Here is a 19,909-nt window from a genome sequence, read left to right on the forward strand (position 1 = left end):
CTATCCTTGTTTTTCCATTTTTGCTCTTGAATGCCAGTTTAAATGGATATAGGATTCTTGGTTTAGAATCAAGTTTCCACTACAACTGTGAAGGTAACGTTCTAATGTGTTTTAGTATCCAGTTGAGAAAGCTGGTGCCAGTTCAATTTTTAGTCCTTTTCTCAGGCAATCTGTTTTCAAGTTTCTTTCTGTGTATTTTTATGGTTTTCTCTTTATTTATCTCTGTTCTCTTCTAGAACTCACTTTTTGTTATATGTTGGAATTCCTAGATTTATTCTCCACATATCAAAAATTTTCTCTCTATACTGTTAACTTCTTTGCCTTTCCACCCCCCTCCCCATTTCCCTTGGAATATCAGTATCTTTGTAACTGGTTCTAACAACTCTTTTATGACTAAGGATGTTAATCATTTACAAATAAATACCGTATTTTATTGCCATCCATTTGCCATCATTTCATTTATGGTGTTTTATATTTAGGTTGTGTATTAAAATACAATCATGTTGTGTTTAAAAAAAAACTTCTTTGCCTTTTTATAGTACACCCTGGGATAAAATCTTGCGTCAGTTTTCCAGCACAGTAATTAGAATCTCTATTTTATTGTTTATTTTGACAATATTTTTACATTTCTAAGATATCAAATCATTTATTTAAGAGAGTTAAGGGACTACATAAAATAATCTACCAGGGAAGGGGCGATTTTTTTAGTAATGAAGTCTTATGTCATTATTTTCTTTGCTTTCTTCAGGGTTTTCTTAGTCCCTCTCATGGTCTTAATTGTTCTCAAATGTAGTGTGATTTTTGGTGATTCATTTATTTTTGTATTTGATACTCCATATTTGCCTGTCTTCAGTTGCCTGTCTCTAGTAACTGCAAAAAACCACGTTGGAGGTGGGTCTGGTTTGTCTTTGGGGGTGTGGGGGTTCTTTTCCTGCTTAATAGTAACCAAACCTAGGGTCCTGCCCTCCTTTTAAGGCCTTTGTGAATTGAGGAGTAAAAGCTCTTATTTCTGAGATCATTCCTCAGTGAGTCCTCCCAGGGACATCACTAGAACTGGTTTTTCTTCTGCTGCTTTTCTTTCTTGTGTGCTTGTAGAAGTTTAACACTATTTCAGGCTTTGCTCTACTCATTCCACGAAAGTCTCCTCACCAGTCAGGCCCTGGGTTTTTCTCCTCCGGCAGATTTTTGGGCAGCCAGTTACGGCGGTGCAGGAGCTTTCCTGCAGTGCCCTCACCTGTCCCCATCTGTGCTGTTTTCTCCTGCGTCATATTTTAGACTGGTTTCTGTGCTCTTGTTTCTCTGTAATCTTAATTTTACTTTCTATCTTCTATAAATTAAATTCTCACCTTATTCTAGGGCTCTTATGGAGGTGTTTTATTAAAATGGCATTCCCTGAGACTTTTGGTCACCTTGATTATGATTATAGCATCCCCCCAAGCATGACTCATGATCATTTTAAAGACTTGACTAATCTGACCATTACTGTAATTTGCATTTACATTTTCCCATCTGTGCTGGTGTACATTTTTACGTAAGATTTCTTACATATCAGATTCAAATTGGCCTATGGGAATATTCTGGACATTTGGACATAGTGAAAATCAGTAAGTACACTTAATCCAAAACACAAATGTTAAAATACAGATTTTGTGTCTCACAGACCTACCTACAAATTTATCCCTGCAGTGCTTGGAGCCGTAAGTTGTGGGAACAGGAGGGTTTACTTGAAGTTCTATGTCAGAATAATCTGGAGAGTTTTCAAAATACTTAGTAGATGCTATAAAACCTGTATCCTCACGTGATGCCAATAATTTCTCTTCCACTTACGTAGAGTGTGTTTTCCCATGAAAACACCTGAAACTGTTTCACATTTTTCTGATCTGAGGAAATGTGTTTGGCTCTTTGCTGGAATTGATGCATTCCTGTTTAAGAAATTTGTTTGTTGAACTTGGCAGACTCAATCACCATGAGAACAGAAAACAGTAAAGGCAAAAGCTGGAGGGTATGCTTTTCCAGAGCAGCTACTTCTAGGGATAATTCATGTCTTTAGTTTCTGTAGGTAAACAGCCTTGCTCTCAAGAATCTTACTTTAGATTGATTGATCTCCTCTCCTTCCTTCCTTTGGAGAGAGAGGAAAGGAGAAAGGATAGCTGGCTTGCTGAAAGACCTCCATAAAATGTGCTTAATATTTCATACCTCAGAATCATTCCAGTGATGAGTTGTATACCATATGATAATGCTGTGCACCACTTCATATTTTCATAAAAACATGACGTGCAAACTCCTTAAACATGAAAACTACAAAAGAAGCCTATGTGATTGATTTAAAGAACACCAGTTAAGGTTTTAGACAACTCAAGGTGAGTGTGTGTTGTCAGCAACAGAAACTCATTTCCTGTTTCTGGAGTTAGCATAAAATTTTCATGGATACTTACATCAACATTCACAGTATGGTAGTCTGAACTGGTGGGTAACCAGGTATGACTGCCTTCAGAAAAACCAGCATTTGAGCTATTGTCCCACTGCATTGGTGACTTTGAGAAGAGAGTACCCTATGTCAAGACCATAAAGAAAAAAACAGTTACCTGGTTATTAAAAGAAATGTAATTTAGCCATGATTTATTAGTAATAAGTATTTAACTCCCAATTTCTCAGCTAGTACTCAAATTCATTAGCATTCATAAGGAAAAGGCTTTGACATTCAGTACTTAAAACCAGCTGTACACTTTAATTGGAAAACAGTTAATGACATCTTGAGTGTGAATAAACTACTAACTGAACATCAATACATGCTTAGAACCTTTGCTGGTTTTCCCTAAAAATGAATAATGTGGGATTTCAAAACGTGCCATTTACAGACTCATTCTACTGTGATACAGCAATGGCGACTTCAGGTATACAGCCATGCACAAGTAAACCTAGATTATATCCTTTTTAGCCTGGTTATTGCATGAGTACATACACAAATTTAGGGGCTTAAATAGAAAAGGTTTCATTTTGACCAAATACTAGGGAAATTGGATCTCACGATTGAAAGCTAACCATACAAGTTAGAGGTTCAAGATCATTTATCTGCTCAGCAACATAATTGTGAAATCCATAGCCTCAAACAAAAATAAAATTTAAACTACTCAGGCCTAAGGTTGTACATAACATTTGTTAACATAAAAGGAAGAATCTTTGCGCTTATGGCCAAGCCATATCTAGCAATACAGACAAGCACTACAATTGGTGTTCTTAACTCTATATTTCAGGTAGAGGGCAATGAATAATATTCCAAACTCAAAACAGGGCTTCTTAAATCTTAGTTCACCAGAGAATTGGCTAGAAAATATCTTCGAAATGCAGATGCTGGGCTCTCTGAAAAACTCAATCGTGTGGCTCAGGAGCAGCATTTTCACAAGCTCTCCAATCAAGAAAGCTGAAAAACTCTCACTGCCTAACAGTAAGAAACAAAAGCTAAGTAGTCATGATTTTGGTAGCAGAATAGAAATAGTAAATTCTTTGATCTGGGAAAAAAAATGAGGTGTGGTGCATGGGTAAGTTATATTAACTTACAACATCATAGGTTTCGTTGAGATTTGCGGTTAAAATGTTTCTCATTCCTATTTCTTCCCCATAGTAAGTTATGGGAGTTCCAGGCAGTGTGAAAACAAGCATGTTCATGATGTTGACATATTTCTCTCCCAGACGAGAAGTCAGCCGGACATTGTCTGGTCCACCAGTCTGAAAGGCAGATACTTTTTTTTTAAGTGCTCTATATAGAGTTATCTGGAAGATTTACGTTTCACAAAAAGTTCACCAGGCAGAAAAACATGGTTAACCGTGGGTACCTTGTATCACCAAACATGAATCTGAGCCCTAACCCTGCTCCTTGGCTATAAAATTGTGATCAACAAGATGATGGTAACCCTTTACTTCACGATGGTATTGCAAATAAGACATAATTTATGAGAGTACCTATTAATATTTTCAGACATTTGGATAAGAGAATACTGACAGGAAAGGAAATATGTTTCCCCCTGAGGAGGGAACAGGTGGAGGGATGGGGGTGAGACAGGGAGGGACAGGGGTGGGACGGAGGTGAGGGCGAAGAACGTGGGTGAGAGGGGGAGGGACAGGGGTGAGAAGCAGCCTGATGTGTCCCTGTATATGTGTGAGATTTTCGAACTTTTCAAAACAAATTTAAAGTTAAATCAACTTTTATTTTTTAAAAATCTATAAGAAAATTTCTACAGGGTTTTCTATTTAACATATTTCTTTGTTGGTGGTTTAGTCACTAAGTCACGTCTGACTCTTGTGACCCCATAGACTATATAGCCCACCAGGATCCTCTGTTCATGGGATTTCCCAGGCAAGAATACTGAAGTGGCTTGCCATTTCCTTCTCCAAGGGGATCTTCTGGATCCAGGGACTGAACCCAGGTCTCCTGCCTTGCAGGGGGACTCTACCAACTGAGCCACCAGGGAAGGCCCATTTCTTTGTTAAATGTTCTGATTACATGTTTTAACAAACCTTTCCATAAACCACAACTCAAATCTTGTGCATAAGCCAAGCATGGCACTTTCCTGTCTAGAAGTACTTTCACACCTACATTATATTTTATTTACTCCATTCATTGCAGTCCTGTTGGGTACTATTATCTCAGTTTCACAAATGATGACACAAGCTGAGAAACTGCATCATTTATTCAGGTCAGGGTTATAACACAAAACCAGCCTTTGAACTTGAGTCTAAAAATAGGAACTTAGTTGTTATAATTCAGCAAAAAAAGGAAGTTTGCCTTTTTTTCTTTAGATCTACTAAAATTCTCTTTACAATTACCTTTCTATAGACCATTGTAAAGTATTTTTCTATTTCTATGGCCAGAAAATCAGGTTAAACTTTGCCACTGTTCATTCTTTTCATTAACGCAAAAGCATCTGACAAGGAACTCTGTGATTTCTCAAGTCTTCTGGACCTAGAGCACTCTCCTTTTTCAGAACTGAAATCAAGATCAGCAATATACAGAGATCAGGGCCTCTCACAGGCCAGTGATACCTGAGACTTTCAGCATATGAAAAAACCAAGTGCTAAAACTCCATTATAAAATTTATATAAAAGGGCACTTCTGGAATGGTGGAGTAAGGACCACCAAAATCTCTTAACATGAAAGCAAGAAGAATGCTGGCAAAAAAAAAAAATCTACTTTTTCGGAACTTGGAAATGAAATGCTTACTAGCAATCCAAGGAGTATTCAAGAACAGCTGGGTCTCAGTAAGAACAGTAAGATTTGTGTCATTTTAACTGGCCCTAACCTCCCCTCAGATTCAAGACAGCCTTGAAAACCAACAGTTAACTGTAAAACCCAGCAGCCTAGTAGAAGCTCTGGAAGACCAGAAAAGCATTAAAGTTGATCAAAAGCTCCACCTCTAAAGAACTGTCACTATTTAACCTTTTCAGCAGCTCACTTTTGGATGGATTTTTTTCTTTATCTGCTCTGACTCAGAGCTGAGTATGCATATCATCTTATCCGGAAGGCATCTGCCAAAAACAATTGATTACTTGCCAGAGACGGGGTTACCAACCTGAGCCAAACAGAGACTGACCAGAAAAACTTAAAGGTTGGAAATGAGATGACCATAATGGGCTTTGAAAGGCTCTGACATTTTCCTGGAATCTAGAAGCCTGCACATATGCACAGGTGCCCAGGGAAACTAATCTCTCCCTCTGGGCCAACCCTGAACTCTAGTAAGAGGGGAGTAGAGACCAAGGCAAAGTTGTAAGCTGCCTGCAGGAGTGTTGAAAGCATCCCTCCCTCCCCCACTCCACTAATAGCCCCTCAGTAAATGCTGGGAGACTTACTGGTTCAAGGCTTCTAAGGAATCTTAACAATCATTAGTGACCAAGCTGAGACTTCAGTGGCCGCACACGACAAATAACACAGATTTTTACAGAATTAATCCACGAAAGTCAATGAAGAAACAAACACTGGGGAAGGGGAGAATGTGATTTTCGAAATTTCTACACTGAAACATCCAGTTTTCAACAACCAATAAAAGAATACAAGACGTGCAAAGAACCCCCAGGGAAGTATGGCCTTAGTGGATAACAACTTTAACTCCACTCATATATGTGTTCAAAAATGTAAACCATATCTGCAGAATTCCTTAAAAGTATGAGAACAATTCTTTATCAGATAGATACTATCAATAAGGAGAAATCATGAAAATGAACCAAATCGAAATTTTAGTTGAAAAGTACAATAAATGAAAAGTTCACTGGAAGGGCTGGACAGATTTGAACTAGCCAAGGAATCAGCAAATGGGACAGATCAGTTGAGATTATCTGATCTGAGAACCAGAAGGAAAAGAGAGAGGAATGACAAGAACCTGGTCAGGAGCTGGGATGGGCCCAGCTCACTAAACCATCACAAACTGAGGGGAAGGGGAAGGTCACTTAGAGACATGTGCCCCTTGTTTCAGAGGTGACCATGCAGTGAGCACGCCAGCACCCTAATGCTGAGCTGGGCATAAGGACTTACCATCCAATTGGGCCATTTTCCTTCCGGCATGTTTTCCATCCAGGATGTGATAACCTCAAACACACTGTTGCCAGAAGGCTTGTCTAGTTTACTGAGGTAATTGTTGAAGGGAAAATCTGCTTCTTGGATAAAAGGCAACCCATAGTACACCATGGTCTTGGTGATGCTCTCTCCATGGGCTTCAGTCCCCATGAACCTGTAATAGTGAGAAGTACTGTGTCGTCAGGGTCTGTGAGGAGACTGGTAAAGCACTTTGCAGCTGCTATGCCTCAAGGACAGGATGGGAATGAATGCACACTATTTAACCATGTCAGCTAGGGCTTACTAAGGAAGCAGAATCAAGCCAGACGAACAAGAAATGGCATGCTGAGTCGACTGGCAATTTCTCAACATGTTAAACCGAAAGACTAGCCTAATACTAAATCATGTCTAAAAGAAACACATTTGGATCTCAATCAATACTGTTCTTTTCTTTCTAAATCTAAATGAAACTCAGTAACTTCCAGGAAGACTTTTCTTTAGCAATTCTCATCACTCCACTTAGAACGTACAGTGTATGTCTGCATATTAGATAAGGGGGCTCACCCAAAAAACTTCCCCTTGTATTTGAATCCCCCTAACCCTTGGACTGCAAGGAGATCCAACCAGTGCATCCTAAAGGAGATCAGTCCTGGGTGTTCATTGGAAGGACTGATGCTGAAGCTAAAACTCCAGTACTTTGGCCACCTCATGCGAAGAGTTGACTCATTGGAAAAGACCCTGATGCTGGGAGGGATTGGGGGCAGGAGGAGAAGGGGACGACAGAGGATGAGATGGCTGGACGGCATCACCGACTTGATGGACATGAGTTTGAGTAAACTCCGGGAGCTGGTGATGGACAGGGAGGCCTGGCATGCTGCGATTAATGGGGTTGCAAGGAGTCGGACACGACTGAGCAACTGAGCTGAACTGAACTGAAAGCCTCACTTTATTATTGGGGTGCACTATCAGTTGTTGAAAAGCAAACACTCTTCAGGGAACATATATTTGCCTGAAATGACCCACATCAATGCTGGCTTTAGCTGGTTGAGACATTACATCGAATGGATAAGTACACAGTATCTGGAGCTGGGGTGTTTCAGTTCCAGTCTCACCTCTGTCATCACTGCTTGTGTGACCATTACCTGTATGCCCAGAGTCTCAGTCTCCTCATCTGTAAAACGGGGACAGTTATCAGAGGACCTGCTTCAAGGAGAAATTTCTTGAACTCCTTTTCCAATGATTCTATTGGGTAATCAATATAAACACTACAGGAGTTAAGTTCACTGAGTGTTTATTATGTGCCAGGTACCGTTTTAAGTGTTTCACAGACATCTCATGTAATCTCACAACAACCTTATATGGTGTCAGTTACCACTTTTTAGTTGATGAGAAAACAGACTTAACTGACCTTACGCCGGCTCAAGGTGGCATAGCTATTATGCCTGAGGACTCCACCTCAGGCCCACCTGATTCCAAAGTTATGTTCCTAACCATCATAATCTATTAACAGCTTAGCTGGAACATTTGCATGCTAACAGGGCAAATAGTAAATAATAAAGACTAACCTTTAGATAATACATTATCTTTTAATTAATTTTCACAAAATTCCTGTGAATACATATTGTGACTAGCATCGTTTTACAAAAGAGGAAACTAAATCAGCAAAGTTAAGCAACATGAGAGACTATACCAGGCCCTAGCATAACCGAGTTATGATGCATATGTAATTATGCGGTTTGTTAAATTATAACTGGAACCTCTTGAGAATGCGTGATTGTGAGGGATAAAGTGCAGATCACACGCTGAGCCTGTGGTTACCTGTATCTCCCTGGCTCCCTGCTGTACTGATTCATGGTCTGCCGGAAGCTGCGGACAATGTCGTGCATTCCCACCTGTGTGGTGGTGAAGTCATGGTGCAGCTGCGAGTAGTGAGTGACCATGTCCTTTGAAAACAGGACAGCATGGTTAACATAATGTCACATGTCAAATGCCCATCGTGGCCTCATGTGAACTGTCTCTTCAAACGACTCAGACCAAAACACACATGCCTAAAGATGGTCCTAAGGCTTCCATTGCTCAAGGGATTTTGTTCACGGAGAACACTCAATACTATTAGTGTTTCATTTTGTGCTTAACTTATTAACTGTAAATCTAGTAAACAAGTTAAATTTTACCAAACAGCTAAACACTGATTACAAATGTATTTAACAAAATCCTCCTAAACATTTTATTGTCCCAAATGCTCCACATTTTTAAAGGCAAACAAAAGAAATTATCTTAATGATTAGAGTACATTATTACATTTGTACTGTATCTGCTCACAAAATTATTAATACCATGCATTTAAATTTGTTTTTTTACCACGTTTGTCCTTTATTTCTTATAGTTATACTTTCTCGGGGTTTCAATAATTTTCCCTGATACTGATTTTGTGCTTTTCAAGGGTGACAATAATCTTCTAGAATCAAAGTAAAAGATTATGTCTTATACAAGCTCAGTTTATAAGTCCTGGGTTAGGACATGGACAGGCTAGACAGTTCATGAGTTGCCATCCATTCAGTGGACCCCTTTTTAATAAGTGATTTTCTCTTGCTAGATCAAGTGAAGTTTTTTGAAATCTCCAATATCTTTGGAAGTTACATGTCCTTTAAGTTCTTCTTGGGTAGTACACAAAATCCATTGTTCAGGTCATTTGTCTTCAGTGGAAGCATATGCCTATCTTCTGACATATTATAATTAGCAAGGTTATTCTGGAATTTCTTCTCCAGGTATAAATGCTTCTCTTTGGGACAGCTGGCTAACATACAATCTTTTTTTCCCCTTCATTTTTCCTTTCTACTGGAAATCACGTGCCAAAAAAAAAAAAAATCGCTTAATCATAACCTTGGTTCATGCCATGGTCTCATAATTAGCCCATGAAGGCCAGCTTCCCTTTATTACTCAGATAAGATTATCAAATTGATAACCATATGAATTTAATTTTACTTTCTAAAAAGGGCATCATGTTATACCATAATTTAGATTTTTTTTGCTACACATTATATCACTAAGGTTGACCCATATTGCTATGTGTTACATTAATTCATTTTGACATACTCTTGTATAAATATACTAATCTGTTATTTTGAAATGCATTTTAGGACTGCTATCTACTTGGCCACTGAAAACAGACTGACTGTAAAATGGTGGTCAACTACAGGAACGGGAGTGGCATGTGATTATTCCTCTGTCTCATGTATGACATGGGAGGGGGGAAGGTTGAGAACCACTGGTGTGAAAGCACAAAAAGCCCAAATTCTGTTGCAGATAGGCTTGGTTGGTAATTCCATTTATCACTTGTGTCACCCTGATAAATTAATTTCTCTAAGATTTGCTAAATGGGGATCATGAAACCTCACAGGATGCTGAGAGAGTTAAATGGAAGGAGCACATAGCATACAAGTGACGCTCAGCAAGTGTTATTTCCTTTCCCTTCTGCCTACGTGTCCTTTAATGACTGCAAAAGCACCTGGGGAATTTAAGCCACCTCCCTTGAGCTTGAGCGAGTGACAAAAATCACAAAGTTATGGCCCTCGGTGGAGTCCACACTGTCCATGCCCTCAGAAAGTGATCTTTAAAGATCACTCTGGAGGGAACCAGTAGAAGGAAATATCTAGTCGCATGCATTTGAAACTCCTGTGTTTCCTAAAGAAAATGATTCAAAGCGCTTCCTATAGGTAGAACAGAACTCACCTCTGGTAAGTAGTGTCTCAAGCTAAAAAAAAAATACTCCAATAACATTTTCAGAAAAGAAAAAAATATAAATAAGTACATATATATTTATAAATATATACTTATTTTACAATATATATTAAAACCATGTATACATATATTAATATGTTTAAAACTTTACCGGGATTTGGGTCTTATTCACTTGGACCTCATCTCTCAGATGCTTTGCTTCTAGAAGAAATTGAAGAGCATTGAAACTAAAGCCATCAACACCCTTTGAGAGCCAAAACTGTATAATTTCCTAAACAGGAAGAAGCAAAAACGCTTGGTTATATCAACAACACATTGTTGTCATGAGGTTTAATAAAAGTCTTGTCTGTTAGTGACTTTCCATCACAAAAAGTCACCTCCACATATAAAAGTATCTATTTAGCACAGTAGTGTCTGAGCCTCATGAACTTTGAATAACTGTATTTATGGGCTCCTATTCTTCCCTCATATTTGAATTCAGAATATTACATATGTAACTGATGCTATGTGCATGTTCCCAAAGTTTAGACTCCACTCGAAATGAAAACATGAAACCACAATGAAAGATAGGACTCAGGAGACACCGGATACATAGCTTATCTCCCCCATGCTCAGTTCCTTAGAAGTCACTCCAAACTGACAGAAAATAACCAATTAAGCAGCTAGTTCATGAAGGCTCTTCCACCAGACTAGGACATTTTGGAGGGAAAGACTGCAGCTTTCGTGTCTGCTTCCCTTGCCACTGACCTAGCCGTTTTATTTAGTGAACCAGCTGAGGAATGAAAGAATGAGGTATCAACCCCAAATGAGTCAAAGATGGTGTGATACTGTTGGGACATCAAAGAAGTACAGCCGGTTCCCTGGCTTCGAGGCGCCCACACAGTAGCTGGGGACATGTAAGCGGGTTACCTAACACAAGGCAGGACACCGTTCAGCATCATGAGAGGCACTTCCTCGGTCTGCATGACTGTTGGAGCACCAAGAAGATCAAAGTTAACCTGAGTGGGCATGGACATGTGTTTCCTCCCTTCAGGCAAGGAAAAGCTAGAGCTTGGCTTGAGATACCATCAGAAAGTAAGCCTAGAAGAACATTCTGGACTGTTTTGGGACAGCATGAGTCAAGCATGGAGGCAGAGGATGACCTGACCTGTATGGGGATAGTTAAGAAGACCAGGTGACCTTGAAAAGCAGAGGGCCTGGTCTCAGTTTCCCTCCCCCTGCCAACCCCTCCCACCTGGGCCCACTCCTGCACCCATCGAAGGACACCCTTCTGCAAAGGGACAATAGCTCTCCCTGTTCTCCTTTCAGCTCAATCCTTGCCAAAGGGAAGTTTCTACAGGAATGTGTACATCATATTTGGAGAAGGAGATGGCAACCCATTCCATCACATTAGAGCAGAACCGCCTGTACCTTAAGGTACTGGAGTGAAGAAGCCAATTTTCACCTAGTGAGGGGAACAGAGCTACAGACCTCAAATAATGACTGTCCCCAAAACCACTTGCTTGATTCAAAGTGTCTTTCTTGTATCTACATGGGCATATGAGGCCTCTTGAGGCTGCAGGTCAAGGCTCCCAAAAGTTCTGATGTCAGTCCATTTAAGGTGAAATTTTGAATGGCAAAGTGTAAACAAATTTTTCAAATCTAAGAGCAGACTCTGCTGCTGACAAGCCTCATTTTGAACACAGCTGACCCAAATGCCCTTAAGCTGGCCCTACCCAGTGGAATTCCTCTTTGGGGTACAAGACCCACAAATCTATTCTTACTAGCATCCTTCTTCACAAATTCATTCATTCAATAAGTATTTGGGTTCCAGTTAGGGACCAGGCACTTAGCTAATAGGCCTTGGAACTAGAACCACGTGTAAAATACAACACAACTCAGACACAATCCTAGGTCTCATGGGTCTTTTTTTAAGAATCCTCAGCTAGACAAATATTAATGCAAAAATACTTAAGTCACAGACATGATAAAGCTTTCAAGGAGAGGAGCATGGTAACGCAGAGGGTGAAACAGCAGGATAGGCCAGGGAGGTCAGCACAGCAGGATGGCAGGAAGTGAAGGCAGTTAAGTTCAAGATTCAGTTAGAGAAGCCCCAGATAGGAAGGCACCTCACTCAAAGAACAGGATCCACAGTGGCTCTAAAGACCCACTTAGCATGAAGCTAACCAAGCTTAAGTTTCAGGACCCTTCACTGCATGGGCCCCTCATTTTTCATTCTAAATAACCACTCTATTTTTTTTTCTGTACCTAATTTTATATTCTTTTTATTGTAAAAAAAAAAAAGCCCCCAAATTTTGGAGGATGGATACATGTATATGTATGGCTGAATTCCTTCACTGTTCACCTGAAACTATTAAGATATTGTTAATCAGCTATACTCCAATACTGGAGAAGGGAATGGCAACCCACTCCAGTATTCTTGCCTGGAAAATCCCATGGACTGAGGATCCTGGTAGGCTACAGTCCATGGGGTCGCAAAGAGTCGGACATGACTGAGCGACTTCACTTCACTTCTTCATACTCCAATACGAAACAAAATGTTTAAATTTTTTAAAAAGCCCCAGATTTTTATAACCTTCAGATCCCATACAACCGAGGTCTACCCCCAGGTGGCGCTGTTCTTAACAAGAGAGAACAATGGAAGAGAATCCAGGGTGGGGCACAAATAATTAATCCACTCAAGCAGACTCTGACAAGAATGTAGAAAAACATTAAACACCAGGCAGTTGTAAACATTAAGCTTTTGAGCACTGATTTCCTAGAATAAAGCTATTCATTTTCTTCATGGGGTCCTCATTCACTTTGGGGATCTCAGCATTGCTAACTACTGAGCCGACATTAAAAAATGAGAAACCCTGACCTCAGCGTAGGCATATGGCCCTGGCAGGGATTTTCACTGTAGTCTGGTAAGAGATGTTATCATTGCTTGATGAGACAAAACTAAAAAAGTCGGGTGCTTGTTTTTGAGAGTCTTTTTTTTTTTAATTTTTTATTAAACTTTTTATTTTATACTGGAGTGTAGCCAATTAACAATGCTAGGAACATTTCCGATGGACAGCAAACAGATTAAGCCATATATATACATGTATTCATTTTAAGAGGCATTTTACATGCTGAGGTCTTCACCCAGATAACCTAAAATTTGCTAAATGGCTCTTGAAAAATATTTTCATTGTGCTATTTATTGTCAACCAGATAAAAAAAGAGAATTCCAGATTTTAATGGTTAACCATCTCTTTATGCCAATTAAGCTCCCCTAGTGTGCCGGATGCAGAAATGGGCACGGAGCCTAGTTCCCCAGGTATGGGTGACCCATGTAGGGACCGTGGGACTCTAGGGACAGTACATTGTGTCCCCAATTTCTAACTAACTCCCATGACATCACACAGCCCTGGTTTTTCCGCCAGGCATGTCTACATTCTTTTCTCCTTGAACAACTTGCTCCTCTGAGTGAAAAAGGAATTAGTTTAAAGCCTTGAGGCAAAAAAAAAAAAAAACCCTTGAGGCAAATCTTTCCTTTTGAGGTGACTGACATTACTGGATCCATTTACCTAAAATAAAAGGTTTGGGACAAAGAAAGTCTCTGCTGTTACACGTGATGATATATAAGACATCCGTTTGATAATGACATATACCCCAGGTCATCTGTCTCAAGAAAGAATGAGAAAGCATAGGCTATTTCAGAAGGACAGAGAGAAACCCATATCCTCTGCTTATAAGCAAGGAAGGCAAATTAGCCCTACTGGTCTTCAGAAATCTGGGTAAAATTCTCTGCTGACTCTTCCAGAAGCAGGACATAGGTCACAGGCTCCAGAATCTGACCCGTAAGAGACCATCCCATCTCCCCCACTGTCCAGCTGCATGACTTAGGTTATATGCATGACATTTAAAACCTTGGTTTGCTCATCAATAAAAATAATACCTGCCTTACAGGAATTCTGTGAGGATTAAATGAGGTACTGCTGCCAGAGTCAACTGACGCTTTGGTCTTTGTGCTATGCTTAGTCGCTCATTCATGTCTGATTCTTTGCGATCCCATGGACTGTAGCTTGCCAGGCTCCTCTGTCCATGGGATTCTCCAGGCAAGAATACTGGAGTGGATTGCCGTGCCCTCCTCCAGGGGATCTTCCCAACCCAGGGATCGAACCCAGGTCTCCCACATTGCAGGTGGATTCTTTACTGTCTGAGTCACCAGGAAAGCCCAAGAATACTGGAGTGGGTAGCCTATCCCTTCTCCAGGGGAACTTTCCAACCCAGGAATCAAACTCAGGTCTCCTGCATTTCAGGTTAATTCTTTACCAGCTGAGCTACCCAGGAAGCTTATACCTGACCTCTCTGCCATGTTTGACAACATAGACTAACCCTGTCATCCAGAAATACTCACAGGACTTAGATCCAGGATACCACACTCCTGGTTTGTGACTTCTCTGTCTGCTCAACAGTCTTAAATATTCATACTCCTTGGGGCTCCATCTTACACCCTCTGTTCATTTCATTTCACAACAGTATTGACTCATTTATCTATCACTTATTGATTATTTAACCAGTACTTATACCAGTCATTTTTGGCACCAGGGACCAGTTTCATGGAAGACAATTTTTCTGTGGACAGGGGTTGGGGGTGGGGGGATGGTTTTGGGAAGATTCAAGCGCATTATACTTATTGTGCATTTTATTTCTATTATTATTACACCAGCTCTACCTCAGATCATCAGGCATTAGATCCTGGAGGCTGGGGACCCCTTACTTATATAATAAGCACCATACTATCCTAAGTGCTTTATAAAGGTTAAACCGCTTAATCCCCAAACAACCCCACAAGGCATGTACCATTATTGTTCCTATTTACCATCAGGGGAATTGAGACACAGAGAGATGATGCATCTTGATCAAGGTCATACGACAAATAAGTGGTACATCGTAATTGGAACCGTGTGGTGCCCTTATGGGCTTCCCTGGTGGCTCAGATGGTACTTCATTTGTTATGTGGCCTTCCTTTAATTCTTTCAGTTGGAGGACCTGCTACACCTGGCCATCATTCCCACATGACAACAACCCCCTCAAGATAAATGACAAACAGCCCTTTGGTTCACCTCAGCCAGCCCAGTTCGCTCACTGATATTACCTGCCTGACCTCTATGGGCATTGTCCACACGGCAACAAGTCCCAAAGTTTTATCTCTGGACCAGACCTTCCTCTGAGCCCCATGGCATTCTAGCCAGCTATCCACTGAACACCTGGATGTCTCACAGAGAGCTCAAACTCTACACAACTGAGAGCCCCCCCAACAACTACACACCCACTCTTCCCATATCTCCCATCCCAGGAAACAGACCTGCCACCCAGCCAGAATTCAAATCTGAAACCTGGAAGTCACACCAGACTCCTCTCTAAGGACTGATAATGCCTCTGCAACCCCTACCCTGACTGCCCCCCTCACTGGTCCAACCTCCCCACATTCTTTCCTAGTTACTGCATCACCCACCTCCCCAGTTTTTCTGCCTTCAAACCTGCCTTACTCAAATGCCTTCATCACAAACCAGACTGATTTTTCCCAGTGCAAATTAAAAATTATTCCCCTGCCCAAGACCTTTTAAACCCAAATCCTACCGTGGCCTCCAATGCAGCTCATGATGTGGTTCCTACCACATCTCTCACCTTGTCCGATCACACCCCCCATCTCGGGACAGCATGTACCCACAGTGGACGACTCCCAGCACCGCCACTGTGCTGTGACTGTGTTCTCTCTGCTGGGGACACTCCCACCGGTGTCTCTTTGCTTGGCTCAGTCTTTCTCACCCTCTAGCTATCATTGCTTCCTCTATAAACCTTACCCCAGTCTCTCCCACTCTGTGTCCAGGTTAGGTCCCTGTCCTGCATTCTCCTACTTCCTACTGCCATGAACACTCAGCACACTTTACTGTAATTTCCCATTTGTTTACCACCCCCCTCCAGAATATATTATCATAGCCCATGATGGCCACAACATGGGTCCATCTTCAGAATCAGCCTACTCTGGCATATAACCAATACACAACACATGCTGTTTAATGAGGGAATGGTTTATAATGAAGTGCATGGCACACACGTGGTATAATGATGCTGCAGTGATGAGCATCAAGCGCTGAGCTGGCTTATGAAGCAGGTAGTGAGTATATTTTATTTTGCATTGAGCTGTTTGTCTCCAGCAATACCGTGCTCAGTAGGGGCAGAACAGAACCATTACTTATGCTCTGCATCCCATCTTTAGCCAAGAGGGCATCTTGGTTCCCAGTCCCCAGCTGCTGTAAACACACTAACTCCTCTACTCCAGGGCTCAGCCTTCCCACATGGGTAGTTTCGGGATCACACTGAGCCCCAGACATGGGGCCAAGCCATCTGGAGTCTCTTCCCTGCTCTGTAGCTCGTCTGCTGATCACCTCTCTGGGCCTCAGTTTCCTTATTTGTCAAATAAGGGATTTGGAGGGCAAATAAAAAACAAACTGATTGGAAAATTATAAAATACTAGATAAAAATAAGCTCCCCCCGCCTCTGAGAAGACTTCCTGACTTCTCTAGCTGAAAAAGCTCTACCCCTGGAAGGTTCAGGGCAGAGCCAAACCCCTAATGGCCAGTGCAAGGGAGAGGACAAAGAGGAAGAAGAAGGATGCTCCGTGCTGGGTGTCCCCTGCCTGCCAGCCTCCCACCGTGCAGATAAGCTGAAATCTGATGGGAGCCCCAAGGAAGAAGGTTCAGGTCCTGAGTACAAGCTGGTATGCAAGCACGACTCATTCCAAATGCCTCCTCACCGCAAATTCTCAGGGCTGCAAATTATTAACCTGCGTAACTCTGCTTTGAAGATAAGTGCTGCTGGGGGGAGGAGGATGTCAGAAGTCCCTTCATGTGAAAGGTCCCTTTCCAGGAGCGAAGAGCCTTCCCTTATAGCATTCAGCCTTTCTTATTTACTTCTAAGAGGAAACCTTCTAAACCAGACTTGCAAAAAAATGTCTAACCTCTCAACCAGAGGCAGTAATGATTCATCTCAAGAGGGATTTCATCCTGCAAGGCTAGTAACTAAGGCTCCTATTTACATCCTCCACTACTTGGATGCCTTCAAGAGAATTGCTGGGTTAGCCAAAAAAGAATTAATGTATTGCTGGCACATTTTGGCAAAATTTATCACATTTGCCTAAACATCTCCAGGCAATCCATCAATGCCGCAAGGAGCCTGGAGAAATCCACTGTCTGATAAACCAACTGGATTATGCTCCCATTTATGAATTTCCAATTAAAAACCTCCTACAAAAACCGTGCAGAAAAAGTGAAACACAGAGAGAGAAGCAGTTTGCCTCAGATTAGGCATGGACTTGTGGTTAATTTAAGTACATGGATGCTACAGTCTCAGTGCTTGGGTTTGAATCCTGTCCCCTTAGTCCCAAGGTGGGTGGTGTCACCTCTTTAAGCCTCAGTTTCCTTCTCTGTAAAACAGTCGTGGTCATAAAATCTCCTAAGTTAGGTTTGTTTTGAGCATTAAATGAGATGATGCTGGTAAAGCACTTGGCACAAAGTAAGTGCCTAATAAGAGTGGGGGGTGTGAGTGTGATGGAGAAGAGGAAAGGTCACACTCCTCCTTAAAACTAACCCCTCGTTAGTGGGCTGACTGTGTCTACCTCCCCTCCCCCAAATGAGACAAGGCTGCCATGACAAGGTGCCTCCTTTTCAAGATCTCAAAGCAATTCATCTAAATTCTGGAAACCATATATAGTAAAAAGAGCCTTAGAACTAAGGAATTTATAGGAATATATTTAACAAAAGAAGTGCAGGATATGTACACTGAAAACTAGAAGACACTGTTGAAAGCAACTAAAGGAGAGCTTGAGTAAGTAGAAAGACATCCTGTGTCCACAGATCAGAAGAGCTAATATTGTTCAGATGGCAATACTCCCCCAAACTGATCCACAGATTCTGTACCATCCCAGCAGGCTTCTCTGCAGAAACTGACAAGCGAGTAATAAAATTCACAGGGAAGTGCAAAGAACCCAGAACAGCCGAACAATCTTGAAAAAAAAGAACAAGGTTGTAGGGCTCACACATTCCAATTTCAAAACTTACTATAAAACTATAGTAATCCAGACAGTACTGGCGTGAGGACAGACATATAGATCAATGGAACAGAAGTGACAGTCTAGAAATAAACCCCGATGTTTATGATCAGTTGATATTCAAAAGGGTTCGAAGATAGTTCAATGGTGAAAGAATAATCTTTGGTAAACACATATTGTTGGGATAACTGGATAGCTACATGCAAAAGAATGAAGTTAGACTCCTTCTTACCATATACAAAAATCAACAAAAAATGGACCAGAGACCTAAGTGTAAGAGCTAAAACTACAAAACTCTTAAAGGAAAACATGAGTTAAATCTTCACAACCTGGAGTTAGACAATGGTTCTTAAATGTTACACTAAAAGTAAAGCAAGAAAAAAAATAGGTAAGTTGAAGATCACAGCAATTAAAAACTCCTGTGCTTCAAAAAGCACCATCAAGGAAGTAAAAAGACAACCTATAGAAAGGAAGAAAATTAATTGCAAATCATATATCCAGAATGTGTTAAAAAAAACCAAAAAACTTATAACTCAACAAAAAGACAAATGACACAATTTTAAAATAGACAAAGGATTTGAATAGACATTTCCCCAATGAAAATATACAAATAAACTATAAGCACATGAAAAGATGTTCACTATCATTAGCTGTCAGGGAAATACAAATCATAACCACACTGAAATACCACTTCACTAGGATGACTGTTATCAAAGCTAAGACAATAGCAAGTGTCAGTAAGGATACAGAGAAAATGGAAACTTCATACATTGCTAATAAAAATGTAAAATGGTCCAGCTACACTGGAAAACAATTTCTTAAGAAATTAAATACAGATTATAATATAGATACAGGTCACAGACATCTATATAGATACTATATGATTCCACTTATATGAAATGTCCAGAACAAGCTTATTTATAGACGCATAAAGTAGAGTGGTGGTTTCCAGGGCTCAAAGAGAGAAAATGCGGTAGCCAGAGGGAGTGAGTTCTAATGGGTATGGGGTTTCTTTTGGGGGGTGATGAAAATGTCTGAAATTAGTAGTGATACTTGCATAATCCTGTAAACGTACTAAAACCACTGACTTACATACTTAAAAGGGGTGAATTTTGTGGTATGTCAATTATATCTCAATAAAGCTGTTATTTAAAAACAAAACAAGAACAGACTAAGGGGTACAGGGGTTCTTAGTGACTGCAACAAGCATCCCCTCCATCTGGCTGACACGATGACTTGTAGAAAGAGACCCGCAGCTCCCTGCTCTGTTCCATTTGGGTTTCCTCCTCACCGACCTCGGAGCCCTTCCCTGGTATCCTAAGTTCTTGCCCATGAGAGCCACAGCAGCAGCAATAATGAAAAGAGCAACATGGCTAATGTTTACTGTGAATTATGTGTCAGGTGTTGTTAGACCCACCACTATACAGGTGTGAGTGCCATCAGCTCTCACCTGAGTGCTGCAGGAAATCTGAGCATCATCAGACCACAGAGCATCATCTCTAGCTCAGCAAGTGTCCCTACGACAGCATTCAAGGCCCCACAGC

The 19,909-nt window shown here is 40.9% G+C and overlaps 1 protein-coding gene across 1 annotated transcript in view; it reads right to left on the reverse strand.

The window, feature by feature from the left end:
• SLC3A1 (solute carrier family 3 member 1) overlaps positions 1 to 19,909 on the reverse strand; it is a 32,267-nt gene that overhangs the window by 3,680 nt on the left and 8,678 nt on the right. The window contains exons 5-9 of the mRNA XM_061155497.1: positions 10,437 to 10,556; positions 8,363 to 8,487; positions 6,524 to 6,719; positions 3,559 to 3,726; positions 2,436 to 2,552 (exon numbers count right to left, since the gene is read on the reverse strand). Coding sequence (XP_061011480.1) covers positions 2,436 to 2,552; positions 3,559 to 3,726; positions 6,524 to 6,719; positions 8,363 to 8,487; positions 10,437 to 10,556 — 726 coding nt within the window. The remainder of the gene's footprint in view (positions 1 to 2,435; positions 2,553 to 3,558; positions 3,727 to 6,523; positions 6,720 to 8,362; positions 8,488 to 10,436; positions 10,557 to 19,909) is intronic.

This window comes from Dama dama, chromosome 11, assembly GCF_033118175.1.
Source record: "Dama dama isolate Ldn47 chromosome 11, ASM3311817v1, whole genome shotgun sequence".
In the NCBI taxonomy this organism is placed as follows: domain Eukaryota; kingdom Metazoa; phylum Chordata; class Mammalia; order Artiodactyla; family Cervidae; genus Dama; species Dama dama.